The sequence below is a fragment of the Chlamydomonas reinhardtii genome, chromosome 2, assembly GCF_000002595.2.
Source record: "Chlamydomonas reinhardtii strain CC-503 cw92 mt+ chromosome 2, whole genome shotgun sequence".
NCBI classification, from domain to species: domain Eukaryota; kingdom Viridiplantae; phylum Chlorophyta; class Chlorophyceae; order Chlamydomonadales; family Chlamydomonadaceae; genus Chlamydomonas; species Chlamydomonas reinhardtii.
The window spans coordinates 5,930,223-5,958,111 of NC_057005.1; the positions used below are offsets into that span (position 1 = coordinate 5,930,223).

Consider the following 27,889-nt stretch of genomic DNA (forward strand, 5'->3'; position numbering starts at 1 on the left):
AGCGGCCGTGCCTTTGGCGGCAGTACGCCAGTACCGGAGGTCCGGAGAAGCTGGCGCCTGGGCAAGTGCCTTTGATAATGCAGATCCAGCAGCCACCGGTCGCGCCACAACTGGTTGAACACTTGTAGCCTTGTCCGGACAATTACATGCGTGTTCGTCACCCTCAGTCCGCGCAACCTACTCAGTATGCTATGCCCTTTGCGGCATAGCTGCGTCCAGGTGTGCAGCACCCACGTCGGCGATTGAGACTGGCGGGTCGCATGCGAGTTGCAAACATCAGCATTCCAGAGCGCAGCGCCACAGCCGGCAGCCCTCCTCCCGCACGCACATCCGCAAAACTTACAATCAATGCCAGATGCATGCCCGAAGACCTGAAACCACTCCGCACCACCTCCGCGATGCCTGCACCAAACCTGACCCCCCTCCAAAGGCATGGCCTGCGGTATGGCAGTGCCTGCCTGGGCCCCCTAGTTGTATACCACATTGCGTACCGTATCGGGTTTGCCATCAACCCATACCACTCCCGGCGGGACCTACCCCTGCTGCCATAGCGGTCTACTGCCCACCTGCTGATTTTGGCCCTACTCTTACTGCTGTGACGCCTGCGGCTGCTGCCTCTGCTGCCGGTCCCTGAGCAGCGCCTCAAGCTGTTGCTGCTGCTGCATCATGGTGCTCAGCGCGCTGCGCAGCGACTCCAGCTCCGACAGCGGCACAGTCACCTGCTGCGGCTGCGCCTGCGCCGCAGGCGCCTCTGGCACCTGCTCCGAGCCCACCGACGGCGAGGGCTGCGCAGCCTCGCTGGCCGCCGGTGCAGGTGCGGAGGCCCTGGCTGCCGCGTCACGTCGCGGCTGCGCAGGGCGGCTCACGCCCACGAACAGCCGCACCACCTCAACCATCTGGGGATCAGAGGTGGCAGCGGCGGCATCAGCCGCTGGCGCCTTCACCTCAGCCGCCGGCTGCTCGCCGTCCGTGGCAGGGGTGCTGGAGGCGGCGGCGGGGGCCGGGGTGCTGCTCTGGCGAAGGGGCTGGCTGGTGACGGTGGGCACGAAGTATATGTCGCGGCCCCGGGCGCCCATGCTGGTGCGGGCGTTCACCAGCGACTGCAGGCCCAGCAGCAGTGTGGCGGAGCCCACCTGCGCGCGCAGCGGCAGCACAGCGTCACACAACATGGGGTCGGGTTGGTAAGATGTCCGGGTGACACGGGGTGAGACAAGGTGCAGTCCATGTAAGAGACGTGAGGTGCATGGAGACAGGCATCCCTGCAACCATGCGCCTGAACAAGCCGCGCCATGCTCACTGCCAGTGGCTCCATGGCCCGCGCCTCCCTGCTGCCCACAGCAAGCCGACATCGCCCTGTGGCCCTCGACCTCCCCGCCTTCCCTTCCAGCCCTCTCACCCTCCCTCCCTCCCTCCCTGCCACTGCCTCACCATGTTGACGGCCACGAACTGCCCAGGCTGCAGCCCGTTGACGACCGAGTACAGCGCCCGCTCCAGGCGCTCTGGGTCACTCGCGCGAGACACCCTGTGGCGATGGACGAGCAGCAGTGCACACGAGTGCCACGAGGACAGCTCAGCATTCCGGACAGGTGTTAGGAAACGGTGTTCCATCTTGGCCCCTGGTATCCGTGTGCAGCCCTTCCTGCGGTCCCTGACGTGCCCGGCTTCCCCGGCCGCCCCTTCAAGTCTTTCCACTGCCTCCAACGCTAGGCACTCACAAGAGTGAGGCCTGCAGCGGCCCCTCCGGCGCCACCCGTGCTTGCTGGGGCTCGCTGCCGTTGGCCGCGGGCACCGTCACCTCTGGAAGCTGGTCCGCCCCCGCCGCCACGCGCTCCACGAACATGAGCAGCGGCGCGCCGAAGCCGCCGCTAATGGGCTCCTGCTTCAGCACCCGCACCCGCACGTCCACCTGCATCGCATGACATTGGGGGGGGGGCAGAGCATGGTAATGTGGACACAGCAAGACGCGAGGCTGAGTGGGCCGGTACCGCGGTCAGCACGCCCGCTTGGGCCTGGTGATCAGCCATTCACAACATTGGTTGCGCACCTTCAACCACAAAACTTCTAGCAGAGGAGGACTGCACTGCTGTCATGCGCATGAGCCGCGCACGCCCAGTGGGTACTCACCGGCGGCTCTGCGGCTTGGCCCTCGCGGCGCAGGGCAGTAAGGAACCTGACAGCGCCCAGGGCGCCGCTGCGGCCCAGTGAGCGCACAACGATGTTGCCGGCGGCCTCGGCTGAGGCCATGTGGCGCTGCGAGCCAAGGCATGCGGGTCATCAGTACAGTACAGGCCCTACAGGTGACTCCCCCAGCTAGCCGCCGCAATCTTCGTCTGTGCGGCCCAAGCACCTCAAAGAACTGGCCTTACCCGGAACAGCGCGCGGGCTGAGCTCTCCGCCGCGCCCGCATCGTCATCCAGAAATGCCACTCCGGGCCAGCGCTCCTTGCTGGTAGCACGTGAAGCCCCGCGACGCGCCGCACCCGCCACGTCTGCCTGCTGCTGATCGCCCTGGCTCCCGCCACGCGACCGACGCGCCGGGCCTGCCGAGAGGTGTCAACGTGGAGAGAACCATGCACTGCGTCATGCCAATTGCTATAAATCGTGGCCGGCCCAGTAGCATGCAGCATGCAGCTGCCACGGACCGGCTCCTGGGTGCCCGAGGCGCGGACGGGTGCTCGGGGTGCACGAGGCGCGGACGGGAGGCAGCTATATTCTGGTCAAGACTCTCTTCAGCCGTTGAACGCTCTACTGGTGCTCCTAGTCCAAGTAGTAATTGCACGTGATGTGTGCTGTGCGCGCAGTTTGCATGCGATCTATGCACCCATTGCGCCATGTGGGCATGGGCAGCAGGGAGCACCATGGTTCCCATCCCAGCCCCCATGCCTTCGTCCCTCGTCCCTCGTGCCTTGCCAACAGCGCTAACTGCATCCTAGCTGCATTTGCTCACCCTGAGCGGACTGCATGCGGCGCGGCGCGGTCCCATTGCGGAAGGCCTGTCCAGCAGGCGCCGACGTGCTAGCAACGGCGGTGTCGCCGGCGGGTGCTTCTGACACAGCGCGGACCGGCACGACCGCACGCCGGCCCCTGCGACAGCAATAACAAGCTGCTTTACAGATACCATAACAAAACGACCTCCCACAGGGCAGGGCCAAACGGGGAGCAGCTTGTGACCCCAGCGAGCGACCCGGTGGCGGCTCGCCCTGCACTGCTCACCTGCCGGCGACGGTGTATTGGCAGGCGCTCTGATACCTGAGAGACATCATCGCCATTTGCGCTGCCCTACAGAAAAGCACCAAAGACGAAGCTTCTAAATTGGACCCGAGCCCTTGAATTGTCCGGTGTGGATTTGCAAGGAAATCAGTTGCGTCTATAAACTACTGAGCATGTAACATGTAACCGAACTGATTTTCATTACGGCATGCAGCCGCGACTTTTGGACTTCATCAGACTGCATCAAGGCGTCGGTGTTGTTCTGTAACGCCATACATGGTGTTAGTGCAGTATGTAATATACCCTCTTTGAGTACAAGCTTGACACGAACTCTGCCTGGAACTTACAGCCGACACGGTCGCCGTCGCAAATAGGAACCGAACGGGAGCATCATGTTCTAGGAATGATTTAGTATGGGCCGTTGCTGGTGGCTGGTGTCAGAGTATACGAATGTCCAACCTGAAGAACGCACTTTGGGAGCTTCAGGAGCTAAGCCTGAGGAGCTCTTGAGGGAGCTCCAAGTATGGGTTGCTGCCAAAGCAAGGGCGCGGCGGTCAGAACTCTCTCCGATGAGGAAGGTCAGTAGGCCCGCCCGCATGTGCGCGTTTAAGAAGGGCTCCACGGGCTCCCGCGAATAACGCATACAACCTGACACTCTATGGAGTCAATGGCGCCAGGGTGCGGCTGCCTGGCCCCATGGACAGCCCCCGCCCAGCTCCTTCTGAGCCTCCTTCCGGCTTCCCCTGTGCCCGTCCAGAGCCGCTACCCGCGTCCGCCTACTCCAGCCGCGGCGTGGCGCACGCGTGGCTCCAGGAGATTGGCCTGGCTCAGTATGCCCGGGCCTTTGAGGATGCGGGATTTAGCGGTGAGCCCAGCCGCACACTACACGGCGGGATGCTGCGGGGTGTGCTGCATCAGCACAAGTGCCGCACCGGCGCAGCGGGCGACCGCCCCTGCCCCTTCTTTGCGACGTGGCGTCCATCACCCGTGAAGCGCTTGTTACTGTGTCTTGGTCCTTGATCATTTTCACCTCCTCTTAACACCTGACAGACTGGGACCTGCTTTCTTGTTTGACCGAGTCGGACCTGGACGCCATCACTCAGCATACGGGGGCCGTCATTCCGCCCGGGCACCGGAAGAAGCTGCTCATGGCGTCACGGCAGATGGGGCAGGTGGGAGGGAGTTGCGCAGGGGATGAGGGATGGGGCCCAAGCTGGGAGGGCGAGGCGGCAAGGGTTTGCGGCTTTGCGGCTGTTGGTTGGGGAACCGTTGCAGTGCCATGGCCGGCGCTGCCTGCAATAGCACTAAGACGCCGCTCCCGCATACACTCGCTGCATGCAGGCTTCTCAGTACGGTCCGGGCGCGGTGGTGCCGCTGGGAGTGGCCCGGCGCTACAGCCACAGCAGCAACCCCGGCACCAGCTCCCGCCGCAGTGGGCACGGCTCACGCGGCGGAGGGCTCGTGGCGGCAGCGGCCAATGTGCTGGAGCGCCGGTCGGCTGGTGAGTGCGGGTGATCGGATGTAGATGCTGGTCCAGGGCTTGTCGGAGGGAGTTTGTGTGCCGATTGCTGGTGGATGCCATTGCAGCATTAGCAGCCATGGCGTGACCTGGTTCGGGGCCGTCCATTGCCGAATGCAGGCCGGCGGCCCAGCAGCAGCGCTTCCCGTGTGCCCAGCCACCACGGCACCAGCGGCCACCCCAATCTTTTCAGCCCTGGAGACCGCGACCGAGCCGGCGGCGGTGGAGCGGGCGCTCGCTACCACACCGATGACGGCATGGCGAGCGGCCGGCGCAGCCGCATCCTGGGCAACCTGCTGGCGAGCCGCAACAGCAGCCGCAACAGCCTGTCAGGCGGCATGACCGGTGGCGGAGGTGGTGGCGGCGGTGCGGTGGCGGGCGTGATTGGCTACATTGCCAGCCCCTCGGCGACGGACAAGGGCAGGCCGCGCTCGGCGGCGGTGGTGGGCATGAACGGTGGCGGCGGCGGCGAGGACGTGTGGGGGCTCATTGACGGGCGGCCAAGCCCCGGCGACCAGCACAGTCCGCACTCTGCCGCCGCGGCGGCGGTGGCGGCTTCTGCGGCTGCAGGCGGCATGGGCACACCGCAGTCACGGCAGCGGCGGCGCTGGTCCGTCAACAAACAGGCATCGCGTGGCGCGCTGGTGGTGGGAAGCAGCGGCGGCGCCATGAGCGCCGGGTCGATGGGTTGGATGGACGGCGCGGAGGGGGGCCACGGGCTGGGGCCTGCCGGCGGTGGCTATGCCGTCAACCCGCTATCCCACGTGGACCCGTCTTGCGCCGTGGGCGTGTACGCGGGTCCGCACTCGGGTCCGGGCGAGTCCGTGGACTACCTTCGAGAGCTGTCGGTTACGTCTGCGGCGGGGGCCCTGGCGCCGCTGCCCGTCCCGGCCGTGGGGCTGCATAACGGCGTGAACGGCGGGGGGCGCTACGGCAGTGGCGCCGACGCTGCCTCGCCGGGCGTGGGCTCGCCGGTGCCCGTGTCGGTGTCGATGGCGGCGCAGGGCGGCCGCGGCATGCAGCGCAACTTGGACTCGCTGGTGGTGGGCGCGGCGGACTTGGGTGCACGGGGCGGGCGATACTCGCGCCTGCATGCGCCCGGCGGCGGCGGCGGTGGGGGCGGATTCAGCGGCGGGCTTGGCCCTTGCGGGGGCCCGGCAGGTGCCGGGCGGGGCGTCTCACTTGCGGCCACGCCGCCAAGCTACGGCGGTGGTGCTGCAGCGGGCGGTGGCGGCGGCAGCTATCAGGGGCCTGCTAAGGTGACGCGGGCCGCAACCGGCGACGGCGCATCTGGCAGTGCGCGTCGCGTCCCTAGCGGCAACCGTGCGGGTGAGGGTGCTGGCGCCGGTGGCGGTGGCGGCGGGACGCACAGCGCGGCTGCGTCGCGGCCGCATTCGCCCGGCGGGAAGTTCACGGACATATGGCGCTCACCGGCGAACGCAGCGGCGGCTGCGGCGGCTGGCAGCAGCCCCGCCCAGCGGGGCCCTTCACCTCTACAAGCTGCAGCCAGCGAGGCGCTGCAGGGCCTGCAAGCCGGTGTGACATCGTCATCGCCGGCGGCGGCCTTTGGCAACGCTGACTCAACGCTGTCGGCGTGGGCGGGCGCGGGTGGAGGTGGAGGCGGCGGCGGCTTTGCTGCTGCCGGGCGACGGTCGCCGGAGCGGCCCGCACGGCAGGACCTGGCGCCGACGCCGCCGGGGCGGGTGTGGGGCGTGCGCGGCGGCGACACGCCATCAAGCACCGCGGTGCTGCCGCCGTCCCAACCGGACGGTGCTGCGGCTGGGGCAGGTGGCGGTGGGAAGGGCCTGCCACGGTTTGTCCGGGCAATCGCGGGCTGGGCCAGTCCCAGCGGTGGTGCGGAGGAGGCAGCCGTTGGCCGGCGCGGCTCCAGTCCCAGGGCGGCGGCGGCGGCGGCGGGCGGCTCACCGGCCAAGTCCAGAGAGGGCAGCGCGCACCGCCCGAACACTGGTGGCGGCGGCAGCGGGGGCAGTGGCGCAGCGGATGCGTCTACTGCCAAGGGCTCCCTGCTGCAGCGCAGGTGTGCTTTGCTGTGCTGCTCGTGTCGGCTCTTCACAGGATCGAGTACACAGCCATCATGAACTCTCTGCGCCTAACACACCCTGTGCGCTCGTTAAACACGCCGTGCTCACGTCGCCTGCCCTAATTGATGCAGGACGTCCCAACGCTCGGCGCTGCAACCTGATACCTCTCCACCGCGCGGCCCCTGGGACCAGGACTCGGCCCTATGCGTTGCTGGCCGTGGCTACAGGCCCGCCTCTCCCTCTCCGGGCCCCGCTTCTTCAGGCACAGCCACAGGCGCTGCTTCTTGCGGTAGCGGGGAACCGCTACCGGCGGTGCCGGGGGCAGGTGCAGCCGGCGGCGGTGGCGGACGCGGCGGCCGCAGCCGTGGCGGCGCCGGTGCCGCTGTGCTGGGTGCGGTGCGCAATGGCGGCTGGCCGTTCGTCCTGCCGACGCTGCCGCGTATCTCCGGCAGCGGCAGCTTGGCCGGCGTTCCTGGCGTCAGCGCCGCGGCGCCCGGCAGCTCCGCTGACCCCCTGCCGGTGCCGCCGCTGCCGCCCGGCACGGCGCCGTCGCCCTTCTCTCGACTGTCACCCCTGCCAGAGCTGGGGCCATTAACCAGCGCGTCCACGCAGCGGATCTCAATACCGCAGTCGGCTGCCGCAGGCGGAGGCGGAGATGGCGGGGGCGCCGACGCGCGCGTGTCGTCGTCGCTGCTTTTAGAGAGCGTGTCAGATGCGGCGCACGCGCCTCCGGTCCACAGCAGCCGGCCACCGGGCTTCAAGCCGCGCTTCAGCAGTGCTGGAGGCAACTCGGAGACCGCTGGCGCCACGCTGAACGGTGGCGTTGCCGAGGGCGGAGGCGGCGGAAACGGCGGGACGAATGGCATCGACGACGCGGGCTTTGTGGAGGACCTACTCACAGGGCCGTCGTTTCCGGCAGTGCACCCCCGCGGACAGGCGGCGCCAGCGGCTGGGCACTCGGCGCCCCCGCTGCCGGCGCCTTACGACCCCGTGGCGGCTGCGGCGCATGGTGGCGGCGGCGGGCGCGGAGCGGCTGGTGCCGGGGCCGGCAGTGCGGGCGGCGCAGCGTCGGCGGTGGCGCACTGGCCGGCGATGCCGCTGCAGCCGCCGACGCGGCCGCGCGCGGGCCACGTGTCAGTCGGTCACCCCGGCGCGGCCGGCGCCGCTGCCGGCATGCAGGTGCTCACGCCTGAGGCGCCCGGCCCCACGCGCCAGCCGCAGCGGCCTGCCGCCATGTCGGCGGCGACGGTGAAGGCGCCGTCGGGGCCGCCGCGGCCTACGCCGGGCCGTCAGCTGGATCTGGAGCTGCTCGCGGACCAGGTGCAGCGCATCATGGCGCAACTGTCAGCCATCACCGCCACCAGCGGCGCCGGCAGCAAGCGCGTGAGCGCCGGCGGCGAGGCTGCCGGCGCGCCGGCGGGCGTCGCAAGAGCTGGTGCTGGTGCGGGCGGTGCGGGTGCTGTGGCCGCTGCCGTAGATGCCATGGACGTGGATGCGGTGGCTGTGGACGCGGCAGCGAACCCAGCGATCGTGATGGCGGCGGCGGCGGCAGCAGCCAAGGCGGATGGGATCCGCATGCAGGTGCGGCATGTCGGAAATGTGCCATTTACGGCGTTGTCCATCTTGCCACACACATGCATGCACTATGGTAATACGGCAACGGGCTCACAAGTTCCCTCTGCTGTCCTTACCAACAAGCAGCTCGCTGCCCTGATCCCTGACGTCTCTGTCCTCTTCCAATGTTCATTGGAACGCCATCCTTCAGGCCATGGACCGCAAGCGGCTGGAGCTGCAGCTGCTGCACCGTGACTTGGTGTCGCGTGTGGCGGCCATGGCGGCTCTGCCCTCGCCGCGCCGCGCCGCCAGCGCCGCCACGTTGTCAGCCGCCGCGCGGGAGGACGACGCCCTTGCAGACGCGGAGGCGGCGGAGGCGGCGGTGGCGGCGGGCGCGGTCGCCGAGGTGGAGGCGCGCATACGCGCCAAGCTGGCCGAGCTAGCGGAACTTACCGGCAGCGGCGGCCAGTCGGACACAAAGGATGACGGCGGCGTGGCAGCGGCCGCGCGCAAGCGCGCTGCCATGATGGCTGCGGCGGCAGCAGGCGAAACACCGACACGGCAGCAGCATCTGCAGGGACGTGTGGAAAATGAGGCGGCGCTGCATGACGAGGTCCTGGCGGTGCTGGGGGCACGCAAGCGCCAGGCTCGCGCCGGCCGCCGCAGCAACGGAGGGGAGGGCACCGCCGCCACCGCTGCGGCCGCAGCCACAGCCGCGTGTGAGGGCGCCAGCGGCAACGGCTTTCATGCTGGCTCGGTGCTGGCAGGCAACCACGACACTCTGCGAGATGAGCTTCTGGCGATAGAGGGGCGGATCAAGGCGCGCGTGCGGGAGGCGGGTGGTGGCGCGGTCGCGCGACGGCAGTGATGTCAGCAACGGGGCCACAGCGAGGAAAACCGGATGGGCTGGCTACGTCTCTGCTATGTGAACCCATCACAGTGAACTCAATCAGTTGTGGGGAGTCGGTATACAGGCAACCCCCATCGTTCATATGCAAACAAACACTGCCGACCAGCGGGGTGGGTGCCTTGCTACATATGCAGCGCGAATGGCGCCTGGTACGCAATGGATTGGACTGCACGCGAGGTGCCCAGGGTGGGATGCGTGCTGCCGCAAAGGCAGAACCATTTAAGTAAGACATAGGCGACGACAAAAGGCGTGAACCATGACCACTACCATAATGTATGCGGAGGGCCCTGAGATAGGTGGATGGGCGCCGACGTGCCGTGCATCTTTGACCGGATGGGCGCTACTCGCAATGTGAATGTGGGTTGCCCATTGCGGTCTGGTGCGAAAGTGCGGCGTGGTCAGTCATGGTCGTGGCGGCGAACGAAGGGGTGCGCGCAGCGACCCTGCTGGCTGGGAGTGGAGCGCTTGAAATCGAGGTACTGCCGTTATTGTTTTGCTATGTACTTCCAGCCTCGTCATGGCCTTTGCATGTTGTTTTAGGATGACCGCGAAGGCTCTTGGGAGTGGGTATGACGCCTGAGGGGGCGCCTGAGGGGATGACCGACCGGGATGACCGATTGCGGGATGGCCGGTTGCGGGATGGCCGATTTCTCATCGTAAACTCTGTCCGTCTGTAAATTGCAGACCATAATACCATACGACACCATCCCTAGGCACGCTGCCTCGAAACTCCCGAACCTACCTCGAAATGTTCGCGCTGGAGCTGGCCCGCCCCCGCCTCGGCCACCCGGCCAAGACCCGCCTCGCCGAGGCGGCCTCGGGCACCTAGGTGAGTCTGCTCCCAAGGCCACCGGCTGGCTCGGCAGGGTGAGGCCAGCTGGTCACCGTCTGCGGCACGGCCGTAGGTACGGTACCGCTGATACATGAGTCCATGGGGTCAGACCGAGCGTCGGTCAGCAGGCCGCGGCAACAGTGATTGCCATGTGGGCCATGTGGGCACAAGGCACAACACACGCGTGCTGATTTTTGATTGAACCTATGAATGTTGGCTTCAATGGCGGCGGCGCCGTCTTGGTGAGCTTCCTTGAGATTGGGTGCACGGCCCTGCCCGTTGGCGTGCCCCGGCCCCCGCAGGGGGCGCGGCGCACCCATACGTTTCAGAAAGGGGGGGTCGATGCCAAGGTGATCCACACACGTTCCCGGCCCCCGCCGACTACACGCAGCCAGTATTCAGGCCATCAGTTACACAAAGTCACTGTACACAAGAAGGAAGTGGCCCCGGCGACGTAGATCCGTCACCCGACTCGAGTCAGGGAACCGCGATCGCGAAGGTAACTGTGATAGCAACAGGTTGAACACACTCAAACATATGCCATGAAGTCCTCAGCTGCAAGAAAGACATGTTAGATGCCGATCTTATCGCAGACACTCCCGCTGGTCAAATTAGATTTGTTAACATATAAATGGCACATATGTACCTATCAGAAGCCTCGCGGACGCGTGGGCTGCGAGCGCGAGCATTTGCCCTTAATGCAGCCGCGCTGTCAGCCCCAATAAGTTAGAGCTGTACATCTTAGGAATTGGTATCTATTTATCAAGCCAGCCTGGATTAGGAAGACGGTTTCGCCGCAACGAAGTTCTTGCCAGCCCCGTTCCGCCATGCTGCCGTTTTGTTCAATACCTGCAGACTGAGTGTTGCGGTATATGAAATATAGCAGCGAGACTCTGAGCAGCGAGACTCTGTTATCATTACATTTGCAAAACGTTTAGGGCTGAACGGCTTTGCCGCAACTTACCATGCGACGTCCAACCGTCCGACGTCCAACGCACAGGCCGGGACCCCCCCCCCCCCCAAGGTTGTGTGCATGCCAGCATCCCCAATACCTTTGGTCCAACGTATGTTACGACTCTGGCACATCATCATACTCAGACTTCAGTCGTCATTCCTATACCAGCCTCCTTTCACCTCAGCTCTACGCCACGCACCCCTGACACGCCCTGACGAAGGGTCACTACTTGCACACGCCTGCTCTCATGCCCAGCACTATAACACCGTACGTTGCGTCAGGTTGCGTCCCCTGTCACTTGACTACCTTAGGGGCACGCCCCATGGATCGCATGGCGGTCCGCTAGTGTCGATGTGGACGCAGGGGTGCCACCCCTGATGTGGACGCGATGGGACATGGCAAGGGGCAGATTGTTGTAGGCACGTGGCTGATACAGCTGAGCCCCGAGAAACAAGTTACGCCCAACCCAGGCGTCGATCAAACATGGAAGAACGTCGCGCGCGGTGAGTGGCGGGCGCGCTAACTGACAGCACAGCTTCCCAGCCCGACGGACGTGGATCGCGTCGAAGTGGCGCATACTTAAAGTTGAAGCAGGGCGCGTGCCGACTTACAAAGTGTAAGCTAAAGTCTCGCTTATAGTAGTCAAGGTATTCGTGACGCTTACTACTGTGCTGTGGCGCCAAGAGCTCACACATGCATTCTTCTTTGCTGGTCGCCGCGGCCGGTGAGTTACGGGAGGTCGCTTGCAGCATATTGTGTCGCTACCGTCACACGTTAATAGCATCATGCTTTTCTACTCCACCCGGTGTAGGGCTGCTGACGCTTCTGCTCGTAGCGTCAGCTCCGCGCACAATTCAAGCGTCGACAATTTCCCTGACGTGGAATATTGGACTTGCGAATGGCGATTCGCAAGGCATGGTGAACGCTACCTGCGGTAAGGGTTTCGGGCGCGCTGTGTCTTTCGTATAAGCTACGGGTATACGATGGGTCAAACGGGAGCCTCTCCACCCGAAACGCTGGCGTACTGACTGGTGTCAGTGCCACGATCTGCAACTATGTGATGTGCAGGTGACACGGTCGCATTCAAGTGGGTCGGGAACCATGACCTTGTGCGCGTCGCATACAGTGAGTGGGCGGGCGGCGTGTCATGGCGTGCGTCAGATCCCACCCTCTCCTCATCTGCCGCCCTTGACGAAAGGATGTTGCAGACAGCTGTGTTCGGATGTAGAAGTGCCCCATGCTCCAACTTAATTGCAGACACCGCTGGGTTAGCGCACTAGGCGGGGCCAGCTTGGTGTGCGGCGGGGCCCGGCGAGTCATCGCGTCTGACGTGTGCTCAGGCCTTACATCGATCCCCGGCCGCTGCCCGCCTGTGCACAGCCATCAGACGAACACACACCCGCTCGCACCCCTTGCCACTCCCCCCCTGTACAGCTCCCGACCAACCCTGTGATTTCAGCACCGTACTGGAGAATGTTGTGAAGGACGTCACGACCAAGCCCAACGCCAACCGCACGGTCCTGTACACATTTGACAAAGCGGACACCTACCACTTCGTGTGCACAGGTGCGGGTTTCTGGCTGTGCCGCGCCTAGGGCATGCTTAAGGGCTCACTCCTAGAGTCCTGGGGGTGTTTGATGTATGGCTACTCCGCCTACTCGGTTAGGAGGCTATATGTGTGAATTGTCGGACTTACACAAGCAGGTTAATGACGAGTGTGGTGGGAACGAATGCGTACGTAGACCAGAGCGGACGGCGGAGTGGGCTTGCAGGTGGCTTGAGCGAAGTACCCGACCACCATAGCCTGGTTTCAAATGTCCACTCACTTTAACGAATGTACATACACCAGCCACGACCATGATCAAACATCCTAGGTGTGCCAAAATGACATACAGCTACACCCCACACCTGCGCGGTATGCGGCGAGTGCAATACAGCACCTCTGTCGCCTTCTGTATACGACCCACCTCCCCCAAGCCCACCAGTACTGAATGCGCCGGCTGACGCTCCCCTGCCCGCTCCTCCTCTTGCCTCATGTGCAGTTCGGGAGCCCTTCCATTGCTTGATGGGTCAGTACGTCACATTCTTCGTCAGCGGCTGCGGCCAGGCCGGCGGCCCTACGCCCTCCCCAGCCGACTCCCCGGCGCCCAAGCCTGCACCCAAGCCTGCGCCCAAGCCGGCTCCCAAAGGAACGCCCAAGCCCAGGCGCAGGCCCTCGCCCAAGCACAAGTCACCCAAGATGTTGGGCGGCGGCCGCCGTACCGTCATGTCATAGTAAACCAGAGAGCGGATGGCTCGTGGTCTGTACAATTGCATGTACTGGTGCGTCGCGACCGTGAGTGTGACGGGGCAAGACGTCTGCGCACGCACGCGTGCAGACAACGTGCATCTTTTGACCAACAAAGGGATGCGCACGGCTGCAAGAGAGTTATCAAGGTATACATATAGGACCCTGTAGGACCCTGCCAGCATCAATCTCAGACCGGCTTGCGGGCTCGCAGGGGCGCCGGGTTGCATCTCCTCACGGCACGTAGCGTGCGTCAGAGCCGGGTTCCCCGCATGTAGATACAACGGTATGCTGGGATTGCGCCTTCAGTGCGATGGGGCTCACGCTGTACATACGTTCGAAGGCTTGTCACTTGCTCGAAATGAATGTCTTGTCGCATGGTTTACTGGCGTCCCGGTCAAGGTCCCGGTGTTGAACCTAATGAGGACTGAATGCAGACAGGGTTGCGCCCCTGGAGGAGGGTGAGCAGGCGGGTCGGTGGCCGTTGGCCGCTGACTGATGCTCTGATAGGATGAGACGCTGCTGCCTGCTGGTCGCGGTGTCATATCGCGATGTGGAGAAGGAAGGGGGCGGCAGGCGCTCCACGAAGCAGGTCAGGCTAGGTTTGCGCTGTGCTTCGTAACAAGAAGCCTGAGTGGTGGTATGGCGGCTCCCTGGGCATAGGACTAGGAGATGTGCAACCATGCAATATTGCCGCCGTGTGAGGGCGCTCTGGCGGTCTGGCCTGCCCCGTGTTACCGAACGCGTGTGTATGCGGATAACCAGGGAGCCCCGCGGATAACCGCAAGCCGTGTGCGCACACCTTGTCACTTTGTCAGGCGCGCCACAGCAGGCTTTGGACCCCGTGGTTCAGACCGGCTGCTACAGCTCCACAGCTGCCACGGCCTAATATTGGGCTGCGCCAACGCCGCCGCCAGAGGAAGGACTCATCACCGGGGCTGCGGGCGTGACACAGCTCCAACCCCATCCGTCCATCACTAGCTAGTGTTGCATGCGCATGGACCGATGTACGCACGTACTGCATGTCTCCAGCCGACCGGCCTCACCAGGGGTGCTGGGTGCACCGCTACTTGGCCGGAGGGGGGACGCATCCGCGCATTCCGCATGCTTGGCAACGCGGCATTGCCTGCCCCCTTCGCTCCGCCCGCTGGGCCCCAGGGACTTCCCCTGCTAGACCCACCACGGCATCACTGCTACAGCGCTACCACCGGAGTTACCGGGCCCCTGGAACCCTCATTCTGCGGATAATTCTACCCACCCTAACCGTGCGCTCCACATTCCGCTTCCCATAAATTTGTCAAACCCGAGTAGCCCGACCCACCGAGCCCCAGGGTGCTCGGATGCGCCCCCCACGCCAACCCACACATGCCCCCTCGAGGGGTCCTACTCCCCACCACCCGCTCCCCTGAACACGTATGCATGCAGTTGCGTCGGAGCCTGCCGACTGAAGAGGACCTGCAGTCAGTACTGTGCCAGCGGCTTGTGGATCCGCAGCCAGCCACAAACGTGTGTGCATGGGCACCTCAGGCGCCGCGTCTGCAGACGCAGGCGAGGAGGTCCTGCCGCAGCCAGCCCAGCTGGAGTGCAACAGCGCTGGGCCCCCAGCTACTGCGTCAGGCGCTACAGGAGCTGGGGGCCCTGTGCGGTGGTCGGTTTCCACACAGCGGCGGGCATCCCTGGTTCATGCGGCTGGCCGGCATTGTGGACAAGAGGCTCCATGTAGCAGGAAACGTCGTAAAAGGACTTGATGACGAGCTGGGGCTTTCACGTCACTGGCTCGTGAACTGCGTCAGCAGGTCCCTCTTGTAACCAATGCAATCTGTGGGACTTGCGCGCCGTCAGGCCTTCCTCCCACACCCTATGAGGGGGGCCCGGGCAGTCTCCGGCGTGGGGGCGACGTATTTCCATGATCGTCGGTGCCTGGGCTGGGTGCAATTTTGTTTATCAGGCCGCAACTACTTTAGGCACAGGACATGGGACATGAACCTGCAGCGGTGCAGCGGTGCCCGGAAACCCGACCCTACCCGACCCACTGGCTTTACACGTGCACAAGTATACCTCCTGGCCAAAATGCCCACTAACACGCTGCATCAGATCGTGCGCGAGATCCAGATCCACGCCAGCTTCAGGCACCAGCAGAACGTGCTGCCGCTAGCTGCCGCTGTAGCCGTCTGTAGCCGCCTACCAGGTGCGAGCGCATCCTCAGTAATGGCACCCCTCTTGGGACCTAGCAAGCCATGCTGCTTTAACTTACGTGTTGGGTTTTTTTCAGAGCGCAGCCCAACCAGACTTGCCAAGTCAACGTCGGCACCTCACGGGTTGCGTGCTGCCTCCGCTCACTCCCCACCCCGTGCCCCCCCAATCGGCGCGTACGGCACAGGCGGTCACTGTGAGGGCAATCAGCGGGGAGCCAGCGACTAGCATTCTTATCCTGAAGAATAAACAAAGGTTGAAGGTTTCCTTCCATCTATGGGTGGAATGACTTGAACGCTAACAGGACATGTGACGTGCGCCTGAGAAGATGAATCCAGTCCGCCGAGTTACGCTCGGCATGGTCATCTTTCTATTCATGACATTGCTTTGGAATGTGGAAGGCTCGGTCTGGTGGTGGAGCCCCCAATTCGGGCTGACTCGGGCTCGGCGTGTGCTCCAAGAGTCGCGCGAAGGGAATGTATCCACTTCAGCTGAATTTTGGACAGTCCTGGCGAAGCCCGGCGTTGAACGCATTTATTTGCGCTCAGACATCTCTTTTGTCCTTGCGGACGCGCCTAAGGAGCCGGTGAGCATATACAATGACCTACGCATTATCGGAGCGGGAGTTGGCACGCTCACACATCTGTCGGGTGAGTCGCGCGGAAGCTCAAGTGGAAGTGACAGCGTGTCTGCTCCCCTTGCGTGTTGTCAGACCTGCCTGAGCGCCCCCTGCCCTCTGCCACCGCAGCCAACTACTTGTCTAATAAGATCAGGCTGCAACCCAATGTGACTCTGTCGCTCGAAAACCTGGTGCTCACGGGCATTCTCCGAGGGTAAGCGGCGTGACGCGCCAGGCACGCACGGGGGTCACCGGGATTTGAGCCCATCGCGCGTGCTGCCGCGGAAGCCGGCAGCCTGTAAGCCGAAATACCTGTGGATTGTGTGATGACGGGGCCGCGTGGAAGGATTCCGTGCGCCAGCGCGCCCGGCACCCGTGTGCGCTGTACGGGCGATGGAAGGCACGATGCCGACGATGCCTGGGACCAATCTAGTCACGGTCGACTCAACCCACCACCTACTACAACCCGCCCCGCGCCCTACTCCCCTACTCCCCCTACTCCCTCACCACTCCGCCACTCACAGCATCGGACAGCATCTGGACCTGTTGTCCCGCTCGGACGGCGGCTCGGTGCGCTACCTCAACACCATCAACTACCGCCAGGCCTGGTGAGTGAACCCGGCTGTGCATGATGCATGGGGGGACCCAGCCGAAGTATGCAGCAGGGTATGGGACGCAGCAGGGCTAGCCAGAACTCTGCCAGCATCCCCTAGCCCCTGGGCGGTGGCACACTCACACAGAGCCCTTTCCACAGCCCGCAAACTCACAAGGGCACAAACAATTACCGTATTGCCCGCTACCTCACGCCGCTACCTCCCGCCCGGGCCCCGTTTTCCGCGCAGCCTGCCGTTTACCGTGTTCTACACGCAGCTGCAGTCGCTGCCGCCCGCACTGCCCGCGGCGGGTGTGGCGGACCCGCCCGGGCTGGTGCCGCGGAACATCGCTGTGCGCTTCCTCAACGGCTCAGCCCTGGTGATGGCGCCCAACGGCACCATCTACGTCAGCAGCGGCGCCGGCAGTAGCAGTACTAGTAGCAGTGGAGGCGGCAGTAGCAGCGGTGGCGGCGCCGGCGCCATTGCTGGCGACGGGGCGGCGGCGCCGCCCCCGGCGGCGCAACTGTGCTGGACCACCTCGCCCTCCCTGACGGCTGCCTCACCGCGCACGTGCATGAGCCCGTACCTGGACATGGTCGCGTACGGCACCTACAACCAGATCCTGGATGGGGCCGTGGGCAGCAACGGAGGTGGGCACGGGGCTGGGAGGGGGGGCGTCAGGGCGTGCCGAGGGAGTGTGTGAGGGAGCTGGCGTCCAGCGCAGCTGCTGCTCGGGAGGCAGGGCAGGGTATCCCGACGGCCGGGCATCATTCGGCCACCCCAACTCGTTCCCTCATTCGCCTGGGCCAAGATGCCACCCACACAACGACCCACCCACTCATACCTTCCCCACAGGCTACAACAGCTACTTCGCTCGCTCGTACGGCGTGTGCGACAACGCCATCTCCATGGAATGTCTCAACAACCTGGGCGGCGACCTGTGCCTGGCCGCCGCACTGGCGCCCTTCATCAAGAGCGCCACAGATGTGGCGGGTAGGCGCGCCGGAGGCTAGGAGGAGCGCCAGGAGGAGGATAGGGGGGCCCTAGGAGGAGGATAGGGGGGCCCTAGGAGGAGGATAGGGGGGCCCTAGGAGGAGGATAGGGGGGCCCTAGGAGGAGGATAGGGGGGCCCTAGGAGGAGGATAGGAGGAGCGCCAGGAGGAGGATAGGGGGGCCCTAGGAGGATGATAGGGGGGCCCTAGGAGGAGGCTAGGAGGAGCGCCAGGAGGCGTGGGGCGCGGCGATGTGGGTTCAGTGGGACAACGGTACCTATCATTTGTTGTGCGTGCTGCCGCCACTGCCATGTGGGCTGCGGCAGTCGTAGCAGTGCACTGATTGACTCGTCCCTGCTCTCCCCCGCCCGGTGGTGCTGTGCTCCGCCACAGGGCCGCCGCCTGAGGACAACACCGTACCTCTGGCGGTCGGGCTGGGCGTGGGGCTGGGAGGTGAGGCCGCTGGCAGGCAGTGTGAAGTGCAGCTGGGCGCGGCTGCTCCTGTTGCTGCGGATGTAGGGGAGTTGTGCTTGCGTGCGGGGGCGCGAAGGCTCCGGTGGCCAGCGTTGGTACGCTGCCCCGGGGCACGAAGCGTGCCTGTCGCCGGCACCTGTTCTGGTTTTGAATTCGCTTGTTCCTCACTGCCCTCCGCCCTCTGCAGCCACGCTGCTAGTGGCGGCGGTGCTGCTTGTGGTGTACGTGCGCAGTCGTTCTCGGCACCATGAGGAGTCGGCCAAGGCGGCGGCCGAGATCGCCGCCGCCAACGCCAACGCCGCCGCCGCCAACGCCGCCGCCAGCCGCAACGGCTCCCTGTACCCGCCCACCAGCAGCGACACGGTGTCGGTGGCGCTGGTCGACATGGAGAAGGGGAGCAGCCGCAGCGGCGCCGTCGGGTTGTCCATGGCGGCGGCCAGTGGGGCAGGCAGTCGGCCGCCGTCGGCGTCGACGCCTCCGGGCGCGAGCGGCGAACGTGGGCTACTGCTTGACAGTGGCGGCGGCCGTGGCGGCCGCGGCGCGAAGCGTGCCGGCCCTGCAGCGATGTCGCCGGGAGCGAGCCGGTACAGGGGCGAGGCACGCGGCGGCGGCAGCAGCGGCGGCGTGATGGGTCGGGCTGAGCTCAACGGCGGCGGGGGCATGAGTGGCAATGAGTCGGATGAGGAGAGCATCACCAGTAGCAGTAGCAGCACCAGTAGCGGCGTGACCATTGAGGGCTCAACCATGACGATGGTGCAACGGCCGGGCGACGGACGGGACGGTGCGTCGTTGACTCAACATCTGCTGGGCGTAGAGACCAGGCCGTGCTTCGGCACGCACGTTGACACGCCATGCCAGGTTACACACAGCCGTCCCGTGAACCCAACCCCATGCCCGGTTCCCGCCTCCCCGTGTCTTGTAGGTGGTTCCGGTGTGGGGCTGGGTGAGGTGGAGGTGGCTCGCTTCCAGCTGCTGGCCAACGCCGCCAGGCAGCAGGCCGCGCGCGGCAGCCGCAAAGGCGGCGGCAGCCAGGGCGGCGGCGGCGGCGGCGCCTCCCTGGATGTGCGGGTGATGCACCTGCTCGGCCAGGTGGGCGGCGGGCAGCCCATCGGCGCGTGTGGAACAGCGTGGGGGCAGTGCCTTAGAAGGAAAGAAGGGTTTTGCTTAGTACTTTCCTTCGCGGTTCTCCCTTAGAAATGGCAATGCAACAATGTGCCCTGTTCCTCCTGCTGCAGGGCTCCTTCGGCAAGGTGTACAAAGGTGCGGCCCGGGGCGCTGAGGCGGCTCAGCGTGCGGCCGACCGTGCGGCAGGCGGCAAAGCGTGCCCAATTGCATCCCGTTGCACACGGTGTGCGTGACAGCTCTGGCCCTGTAGCCCAGGCGACAAGCCTGGTTGCAGTTTGGCCCGACACCCCATCCGTGCCAGTCCCGCCCCGTATTTCGCCTACTGCTTTGAACACGCACCCACAAACACACAACCTCGTGCTCTGTAACACACACACACACGCACACACACACACACACATATTACATGTGCGCGCAGGGATCTGGCACGGCACGCTGGTGGCTTTAAAGGCTCAGGTGCTGCCGGCCTCCCTCAGTGGGGACGCGCGGCGCCGTCACATGGTGCGTGTGCGGCCGCCGGGGGACGTCTGCAGGGACACCTCTAGGGGCAGCGCATTGCGCAGCGTGCCATGTCGCACGGACCCTACTTGCAGTCTGGATCGGCGATGGATTCAGCAATCCCTAATATCAAACTAACTCTCACGCCAGGCCCTGAAGTAGTGTCACGACGACGACGCGCGCCCGCCGGCCCGCTCGGCCTGTGACTGACAAATGACAGCCTCTGGCCTCATGTCTCGCAGGCGGTGATGGAAGCAGCCATATCCAGCGCCATCAACCACCCGGCCATCGTGCAGACCTACTGCTATTCCTTCCGGCCCATACGCGACAGCGTGGGCGAGCGCCTGGAGTGAGTGCGCACGGACGGCATGGCCGCGGGGTGTCTTTAGGCAGTGCTGTTGCTCATGTCGTGCTGTCGTGGCGTCGTGCCTGTGTTGCTACTATGCTGCTATGCTGCTGTTGATGTGGGGCTGCCGGTTGACATCCTGCTGCTGCGGGCCACTGCTACACCTCGCGCTGCGCAGGGGCAAGCGCAGCCGGGCCGCCAAGATACCAGAGGAGGGCCCCGCCGAGCAAGACGACAGGGGTAAGCGCGCCGGGCCTGCGGGGCAGAAGCAGAGGTGTTGACTGACAAGACATGAGACGGGGGTGAAACAGGAACGACAGGGACAGGCCGCGGCTGTGCCATGTGTGGCTGTGTAGGCTACACACGTGTGCAGCTGCCGCGCTTGATTCACACCTGTCCCCTGGCATCGATGTAAGACACGTGCGCTTCGTGTTCTTTGCATCGCATGCTCGCACGCACGGGGGCACACGAGACCGACTTGGGTTTCACGCGCGTTCACAGGTCGGGGCGGCCGCGGCGGCTCCGGTGCCGCGCGCTCCGGAGACATGAGTGGCGGCGGCGAGGACCACGGGCACGAGCTGCTGCTGGTGCTCGAGTGGGTCCAAGCGTTGGCTGGGAGGCGGCTCCGTCTAGGATACGTGCTATCCTGCGTGTGCGCTACAGACGAGCGTTTTCTCCAAGTCCATGCCAGGTGGCGGGCCTGCGGCCCGATGTGGGGCGCACGGCTGGCTGCACCTTTGACGCTGCCCACCATGCTGATTTCTGCCGGATCCGCACCCACATGTGTCTGTCCTCGTTTATCTTTAGGTACTGCGACGGCGGATCGCTACGTGCGGCGCTGGACAGGGGCATATTTCACCGCGGCCGGCCCTGGCCCTGGGACTGGCGCCGAGCCATCCACGCCAACCAGCACGGCGGCGCAGCCGCCGGCGGCCCCCAAGGCGACTTGGCTGGCGCCTTCGCATGGCGCTCGCCCGTGCCAGGCGCCACGTGCGGAGCGCAACCAGTCGCGGCTGCAGGCGGCAGTGCCGCCGCCGCCGCGGGCCTGGTCCCGGGTGCGGGCCGGCCGGGCGGCGCGTACCAGCATCTCGGCACGGCCGCAGAGGGCGGCGCGTGCTTGAACCTGCTGGGGCTGGTGGGGCAGATGAAGGGGCAGATACCGCCCGCCAACACACCCGACGCGGGGCGCCGCGCCGCCGCAGCCGCCGCTGCGGCGGGCAACGCCGCAGGCGCTGCACAGATGGTCGGGCCTGGCGGCGACGGCACGCCCACGACGGCGCCCGCCAGCGCGACGGGCAGCAACCCCAACCATAGCAAGCCCATGCCTGACCAGCGGCCATCTGTGGAGGGCTCCAACGGGGTTCAGCTGGACACGAGCTCTCTGTCGGCAGGCACAGGTGCCGGCGGCGGCGGCGGTGCGGGTAGCGGTCGCGGCGGCGCGACGGCTCGCGCCAGCAACCTGCCGTCATCCATGTGGCCTGTGCAAGAAGACGGCGGTGCCGGCGGCATTGCTGGTGATGGACCCAGCCTTGCGGCTGCGGCCGCGGCGGCAGGTTGCGGCGTCGCCGGGGTTATGCCGGGCGGCTACAGCGCTGGCGGCATCGGCAGCACCCAGATAGCTGTCAGCACGACGCTGGCGGGTGCGCCGACTGCAGCGACATCGTTTGTGTCGTCATCCTTCACGTAAGCAGTAACCAGTTGGCGGGGCGCGGGGTGGCCGGGGCGTTGCTATGGAAATGCTGCAGTGGGTAACGTAGACGGGTCGATGCCGGCGCACGCCGCTTGCAAGCCCTGTGACGGTTGCGCCGCGTGACCGCCCCTCTCCTTTCCTCCCCTAGGAACCCGGTCGGCGCGGCGGCGGCGAATGGCGACAACGCCGCTGCCGCTGCGGCTGCTGACCGCATGGCCATGATGTACCTCCTGCAGCAGGTGTGTGTGTGTGTGTGTGTGTGTGTGTGTGTGTCAGCTGGTGCTGTGTGGACATGGGGAGCGAGTTGGCGCGGCACAGTGGGCACAGCGCATGGCGAAACGGTACGGTGGGACGGTCGTGTGAAAAAGCTCTTGTGCCGCCTGTCGTGAAGTGAATTGAGTCAGCTCACCTGGATTGCCCGCATGTGCTCCTCCAGGCGGCGGCGGCGGTGGCGGCGGCGGGTGACAACGGCGACCTGGATGCCAGTGACTACGCCCGAGCCGTTGCGGACCTGGCGCTGGCGTCGGCTGCAGGTGCAGGCGGTGGTGCGGGCGGCGCCGGCGGCGGTACGAGCGAGGACGTGATGCTGCGGCGCCAGGCGGAGGAGATGCGGCGCCAGGCGGACGAGCAGCAGCGCATGCGACAGTACCAGAACGACCTGCAGGCGTACCAGCGGGAGCAGCAGCAAATCCACGCCGCGCGGCAGGCGCCGCCGCCGCCGCGCATGCAGGCGCAGGTGCTGCCGACCAGCCGCCGCGAGGGCAACGCACAGCACCACCACCACCACCACCACTACCAGCAGCAGCAGCAGCAGCAGCAGCAGGCTGCGCCTGTGTCCGGGTCGGAGTTCACGATCGGCAGCATCGGGCTCACCGACTTTTCAGACGCGTCATTCCTGCGAAACAGCACCGCACCGCTCAGCAAGGATGGCAAGGGCGGCGCCGCGAGCGGCGGTGCCGGGGCGCCGGGCAGTGTGGTGGATGATGACACGCTGGTGGCGCCGCCGCCCGGCGCGCTGGCGGCCGCGGTGGCGGCAGCCGAAGCCGCCGCAGGCGGCGCGGCGCCGGTTGGGGCGGCGGGTGGCGGCGCGTTAGGGCCGGGGGCGCGCCCCACGCCGCCAAGTGCGGCCGGCAGCGCCTTGGGCAGCACCACGACGGGCACTGGCACGCACACCGGCACGGGCGCCTCCGGGGCGCGGCTGATGGCGGGAACCGGCCTGAGCTCTGCGGCCGACCTTGTGGCGGAAGTGCAACCAGGCATCCGCTACGTGAGTCTGTCTGGTCGTGCGGTTCGCTGTACCGTCTTGTTCGCTGTGGGCAGCTATTGTCGGCTGTGTGCGCCCGTCCGCCTGCTGACCGGCTGCCTACTTGTGCTCGGCTCTGACTTGGTGCCGCGCCGTCGCCTGCATGTCGCCGGTCGCAGGGGCTGATGCTGGCACTCGCGGCGGACGTGGCGAGCGGCCTGCTGCACCTGCACGCACACGGGGTGGTGCACGGGTAAGCCCCCTAAGCTCCTTTGCCACCCACGCGCCGCTTTTGCCCGTCGACCTTCACCGATCCAGTGCGACATGCCCACACCGCTGCCCCGCCCACGCCTCCCTCTTACTCGTGCATGGCTGCTTTCCCCTTCTTGGCCCGCAGTGACGTCAAGGCCAGCAACGTGCTGCTGAAGCAGATCGTGGTGTCGCCTGACGGCTGGGAGGCGGTGGGGCGGGCGCTGGACACGGCGCCGTCGGCGCAGCAGCTTCAGCCGCAGCAGTCCATGTCCGCAGCCACCTCCATCCTCAACACTGCGGCGCCCTTGGTCGCAGACTTGCAGGTGCGGGACCTGACGTGTGTGGGGACATACTATCTCAGGACAGGGACAAAGCCCGGAGTGTGGCGACTGGCAGGGTGGCAGGGTACGTGGGTAGGTGGGCCCAGCCGCAGGGCGTGCCTTCGGCCTGACGTTGAGTGGGTGGGTTCAATGGCGCCGCTTGTCTAGAGCCGCTTGGCCCCCACACGGCGCCGCATACATATCCGTTCTTGTTTCCTCCGCATGCGCAGGCGCAAGGGCACCTGGGCTTGCTTGCGGGCGGCAGCGGCACAGTGGCGGCAGCGGATGTGCTGGCGGCTGAACGTGGGCCGCGAGTGGGCCTGTGCGCCAAGGTAAGGCGCATTGTACACAAGGGCTGTGGACTCGGAGCATACGTGAACAAATGCACACATACCGCACATCATTGTTGTACGCACACATACAGTGGCGATGACTTGCAAGCGCGTATAACACATATTGTATGTGCTGACCCACTGACATGCAGGTGTCGGATTTCGGGCTTTCCACCATGATATCGGCCGCCAACACCGACACACACATCAGCGCCACCACGGCGGCCGGATCCCTGTCACACATGAGTCCAGGTAGGTGGGGCCATGCTGTGACGTGCGGTGCCATGCTTTACCGGCGCTGCATGCATGATTTTGCACCATCCAGGTTAAGGACGCGCATGTCAAGACCACTTACATGGATGCCGAATGAGTCAAGCGAAGCGCTATCTGTGTCTGAGTTGTGTCGCTCTTCTCGCCCTTCAACAGAGCTGCTGCTGTGCGGCCACGTGAGCAAGGCCGTGGACGTGTACGCATACGGCGTGCTGCTGTTCGAGCTGTTCACGGGGGAGCGAGCCTGGGAGGGAATGCCGAGGGCGCTGCTGCCGGCCAGGGTGCGTGCAGGGCGTGGTTTGTTGTATGGGGCGGGGGAATGCCGTGGGGCAGGGTTAAGGTGGGGGCGTTGGTAGAATTGCGGCAACTTACCGGCAGGGCACTGATACCTGCGTCGTCGCACCGTTTGCGCAGGTTGCGCTGGAGGGCTGGCGGCCCGTATTCCCGCCGCACACTCCACGCGGGTTCAGGGAGCTTGCGGAGCGGTGCTGGCACCCAGACCCGGCCAAGCGGTAAGGCCCCAACACCCACATTGTTGTGAAACAGTGAGCGCGTGCCTGACGTGGCACCGCATCAACCTCACAGCTCCCTTGGCCATTCAATGGTCCAGTCCAGTCCAGCTTTGACACACCCGCTCCCTGCACCTCAACGCCATGCACCTCCTTACCACCTTCCCCTTTCCTTCCCGTACCCCAGAAGATTGCCTGCCGGCAACCATTCCTTAGCTACCGTAATCATGATGTAACCCCACCGCACAGGCCCCAGTTCGAGGAGATTCTCACCACGCTGCGCACCCTGCGCGAGGGCTGGGCGGCCGCCTGCGCGCCGCAGCCGCCCGCCGAGTGGTCCGCCGTGGTGTCGCCGCAGCTCGCCTTCCTGCAGCAGCTTATGGCGCGGCGCGCCACCGGCCCAAAGTCCGCCAGCGCGGTGCCCACGCCCGCGGGCAATGGCAACGGACAGCCGCCGCCGCATGTGCACGGCTCGCCCGTGCCCACGCAAGCCACTGGACCGCAACTGTAGGGGGCAGGGGCAGCGCCTGCAGCAGCTGCATATAGCAACTGCAGCAACAGCAAACGATGGCGGTGGTGGTGCTGGCGATGGCGGACAAGGCAGCACAGGCGCGAGGTGCGGTGTGCAGAGACAGCTGGCAACTGGAATGTGCTCAAGCCGGACTGCCTGTTGTTTGGTAAGGATAGGTTGAGCGCGCAGGACGGCACGGGTCCCGGGGGGACGTCTGCGGGCAGGCGTCTAGGCGGCGCGAGCCACACGAGGCAACAGCACGCTGGGCACTGGAAAGTGCGACGTGTGATTGGTACCATGGACAGCCATGGGGGCTACAGCGGCCAACGCACGCTCTTTGGTGGAGCGCTTGCATGTCGGAGCATGGCCGATTGGCCTGTGGCGAACCTCGAAGGGCTGCGGCTTCGGAGGGTTTGGGTGCGGTAACGCCCCTGGACCCGGCGGAGTGGCAGGGGAGCGACGCTTTGCCCATGCGCTCCCTCTACAGGGTACCGTGCATGAATGTTGTGGGGCATGACTAACAGAAATGCATTCCTATAGTCACACTGTTTCTGCTTCGCCACGTAAGCATTGTGGTATCGGGCGGACGCTGCGATGTTGTTATGGTACTGCCGTGCCTGCCGTATCACGTGACCAGTATCCGGACAGAGCTTTACCTCGGAGATGTCGCTGCACTCTGCTTATGGGTACTGCGGGTGGGTGTTGGGGTGCATGGACCCGTTCATGATGTACCGATACCAAGTCTAGGACGTTAGGACAAGGCGCGGCCTGGTGTATGCCACTTGTTGCTAGTTTTGGGGAGTTGGCGCATGCGGACGTGTTCTGGGGTGCAGGTGGTGTGGCGGTAGAGGGCATGTGTGGAATGGCGGGAGGGGGGGGCGTCTGAGCACCCTGAAGCTCGGTGGGTAAGGCAGCCACCTCCTTGTTGGGAGTTGAAACTGCACTTTATGGGATCGATTGCATCGGAAAGGACCACAAGACCAAGGGCTACAAAGAACGGCGGGGGCTAACGGTGCGTGCCTCGGATGCAGCAACACCACGGCCACCGAGTACGTGCGCGGCCACTGCATCCGGCGCTACTTGCCGTACTGCAAGTCCGACCGAAAGCGCCGCGGAGAGTGCCATAAGAGTAGTTATCGGCGAGGTTTCCGGTGAGGAAGTTTCGCGTTGCCCTTGGTTTATTCACTGCACGGCTGACTCGAAGCAAATGCATTACGATACACCGGCTTTGAAGCTGGTGTTTGGTGTGTTCCGGTACAAGCAGTGCGTTATTATCAATGGCCGGCTAGGTGAGCGGGTTGCATATGATTAGCAACTGTGCTTCCGTCGGGTACTTAATTGACCGGCCGGCCGCAAGCAGCGGTGCCGCTGACGCGCATTGTGGGACGCCCTCAATACCGTAGTTGAGATGCGCTTGACCCCGCTAATGCAAGTGGTTGTTGCAACCGGGATGCAGGCCGGGGAAGGGGTTGCTTGCCAGGGGAAGCGCGGAGCGCCTGGTGTGCTGGAGCCGAGTGGCGCGAGGCCGGTCCTGCGACGGTGTCGCGACGGCGTGAGGCTGACTAACAGGCGAGCGACGCGGCATTCCGGCTTCCCTGGAGCCAGCAGGCCTGGTGCAGTCCTGCAACGGTGTCAACGTGGGGATGCATGCCTGCAAATGGATGCCAGGCCCACGATGTAGTAGTGAAGGGCCACCGCGGAAACGCCGTGCCCGCCAATTAACTACCAGCTTAGAGCGGAATGCGCTTAATGTGCGTCATACGAGAGAGCCTTGACTTACGAACTGTGTGAGATTGCATTACCGGGAGGAAGTGTGAGTAGTGTATCGGGTATTTGGCCGGCACATCTCGAGCTGCCGAGGAATGTTCCTGGCGTTGCGCTGCCTTGACGCCCGGTGGAGCTGCTCTCCGGCATCGTATCCGCACAAACGTTCCCGGGGATAAGCTGGGCGCGAGTGCTTGGCGGCGTCAGAAGAAAGGTTGTGGAAGGGCTAGCGCTTTCAAGGAGGCCTCGCGTGGGATAATTGATGTACCGGTACCTACTGCTCGTAGCGATGTATAAAGCTAGTAGTACATCTTCACTTGCATACGGTAGTGTGGCAGCTGTGTGAGGCACCGCTGTCAGCATGTGTTTGGATGTGTGCGGCTGCGGCCGCTGGACTGAGCAGACACCTGGCTGGCGGGGCCTTTGCAAACCGACCCCGCCCAAGTCTGGGAAATGAGTCTATTTCAGTACAGCTACGGCCTCAGACATGGACATGATGTGGTGACGAGTGTGGTGGGAACGAATGCGTACGTAGACCAGAGCGGACGGCGGAGTGGGCTTGCAGGTGGCACGAGAGTAGGCAGTCAGTAGCGCAAGTTGCGAATTCACATGTTACCTCGTAACCGACGGTAAACGCTGTGGACGGTCGCGCCCATGGCTGGCTGACAGAAAGCGGCTGCTGTATTGGGATGGCTGGGCTGGACGACGGCGGCCGGGCGTTGCTTGGGACTACCAGAAAGGATGCGCCCGAAACCAACCTGGAGAACACCAGCGCCACCGGTGCCCAGCACGACATGTATGGGAGGGAGGGAGGGACAGGAGGCGTGATGCACTGCCGCGTAAAAGCTAT

At 65.0% G+C, this 27,889-nt stretch overlaps 4 protein-coding genes across 5 annotated transcripts; 3 read left to right on the top strand and 1 right to left on the bottom strand.

Annotated features, from left to right (window-relative positions):
* Positions 1-130: 130 nt before the first annotated feature.
* CHLRE_02g111800v5 (uncharacterized protein) lies at positions 131-3,367 on the bottom strand. Its single transcript, XM_043059898.1, has 7 exons — positions 3,213-3,367; positions 2,947-3,083; positions 2,367-2,539; positions 2,125-2,250; positions 1,716-1,906; positions 1,429-1,522; positions 131-1,133 (listed from the first exon to the last, which is right to left on the bottom strand). Exons 1-7 carry the CDS (start codon positions 3,260-3,262, stop codon positions 588-590), a joined length of 1,317 nt encoding a protein of 438 aa, XP_042927532.1. The 5' UTR covers positions 3,263-3,367; the 3' UTR covers positions 131-587.
* A 140-nt stretch (positions 3,368-3,507) lies between these two features.
* Positions 3,508-9,923, top strand: CHLRE_02g111850v5 (uncharacterized protein). Its single transcript, XM_043059899.1, has 7 exons — positions 3,508-3,787; positions 3,967-4,074; positions 4,260-4,381; positions 4,551-4,710; positions 4,849-6,766; positions 6,902-8,351; positions 8,536-9,923. The coding sequence occupies exons 1-7, from the start codon at positions 3,733-3,735 to the stop codon at positions 9,190-9,192; spliced, it is 4,470 nt and encodes a 1,489-aa protein (XP_042927533.1). The 5' UTR covers positions 3,508-3,732; the 3' UTR covers positions 9,193-9,923.
* A 1,574-nt stretch (positions 9,924-11,497) lies between these two features.
* CHLRE_02g111900v5 (uncharacterized protein) lies at positions 11,498-14,058 on the top strand. Of its 2 annotated transcripts, none has more exons than XM_043059900.1 (5): positions 11,498-11,745; positions 11,833-11,955; positions 12,090-12,146; positions 12,456-12,587; positions 13,064-14,057. In XM_043059900.1, exons 1-5 carry the CDS (start codon positions 11,715-11,717, stop codon positions 13,294-13,296), a joined length of 576 nt encoding a protein of 191 aa, XP_042927534.1. In that variant the 5' UTR covers positions 11,498-11,714; the 3' UTR covers positions 13,297-14,057. The 2 variants fall into 2 exon arrangements, with proteins under 2 accessions (XP_042927534.1, XP_001699918.1); XM_001699866.2 differs by having other exon boundaries at positions 11,642-11,745; positions 13,064-14,058.
* A 1,709-nt stretch (positions 14,059-15,767) lies between these two features.
* Positions 15,768-27,668, top strand: CHLRE_02g111950v5 (uncharacterized protein). The gene is made up of 23 exons (XM_043059901.1): positions 15,768-16,151; positions 16,250-16,334; positions 16,645-16,728; positions 16,963-17,363; positions 17,569-17,706; positions 18,099-18,158; positions 18,367-18,960; positions 19,102-19,268; positions 19,415-19,439; positions 19,723-19,805; positions 20,045-20,151; positions 20,327-20,388; positions 20,650-20,743; positions 20,956-21,831; positions 21,987-22,077; positions 22,275-23,105; positions 23,261-23,334; positions 23,479-23,656; positions 23,884-23,985; positions 24,138-24,237; positions 24,412-24,536; positions 24,670-24,767; positions 25,014-27,668. The coding sequence occupies exons 1-23, from the start codon at positions 15,860-15,862 to the stop codon at positions 25,273-25,275; spliced, it is 4,929 nt and encodes a 1,642-aa protein (XP_042927535.1). The 5' UTR covers positions 15,768-15,859; the 3' UTR covers positions 25,276-27,668.
* Positions 27,669-27,889: the final 221 nt, after the last annotated feature.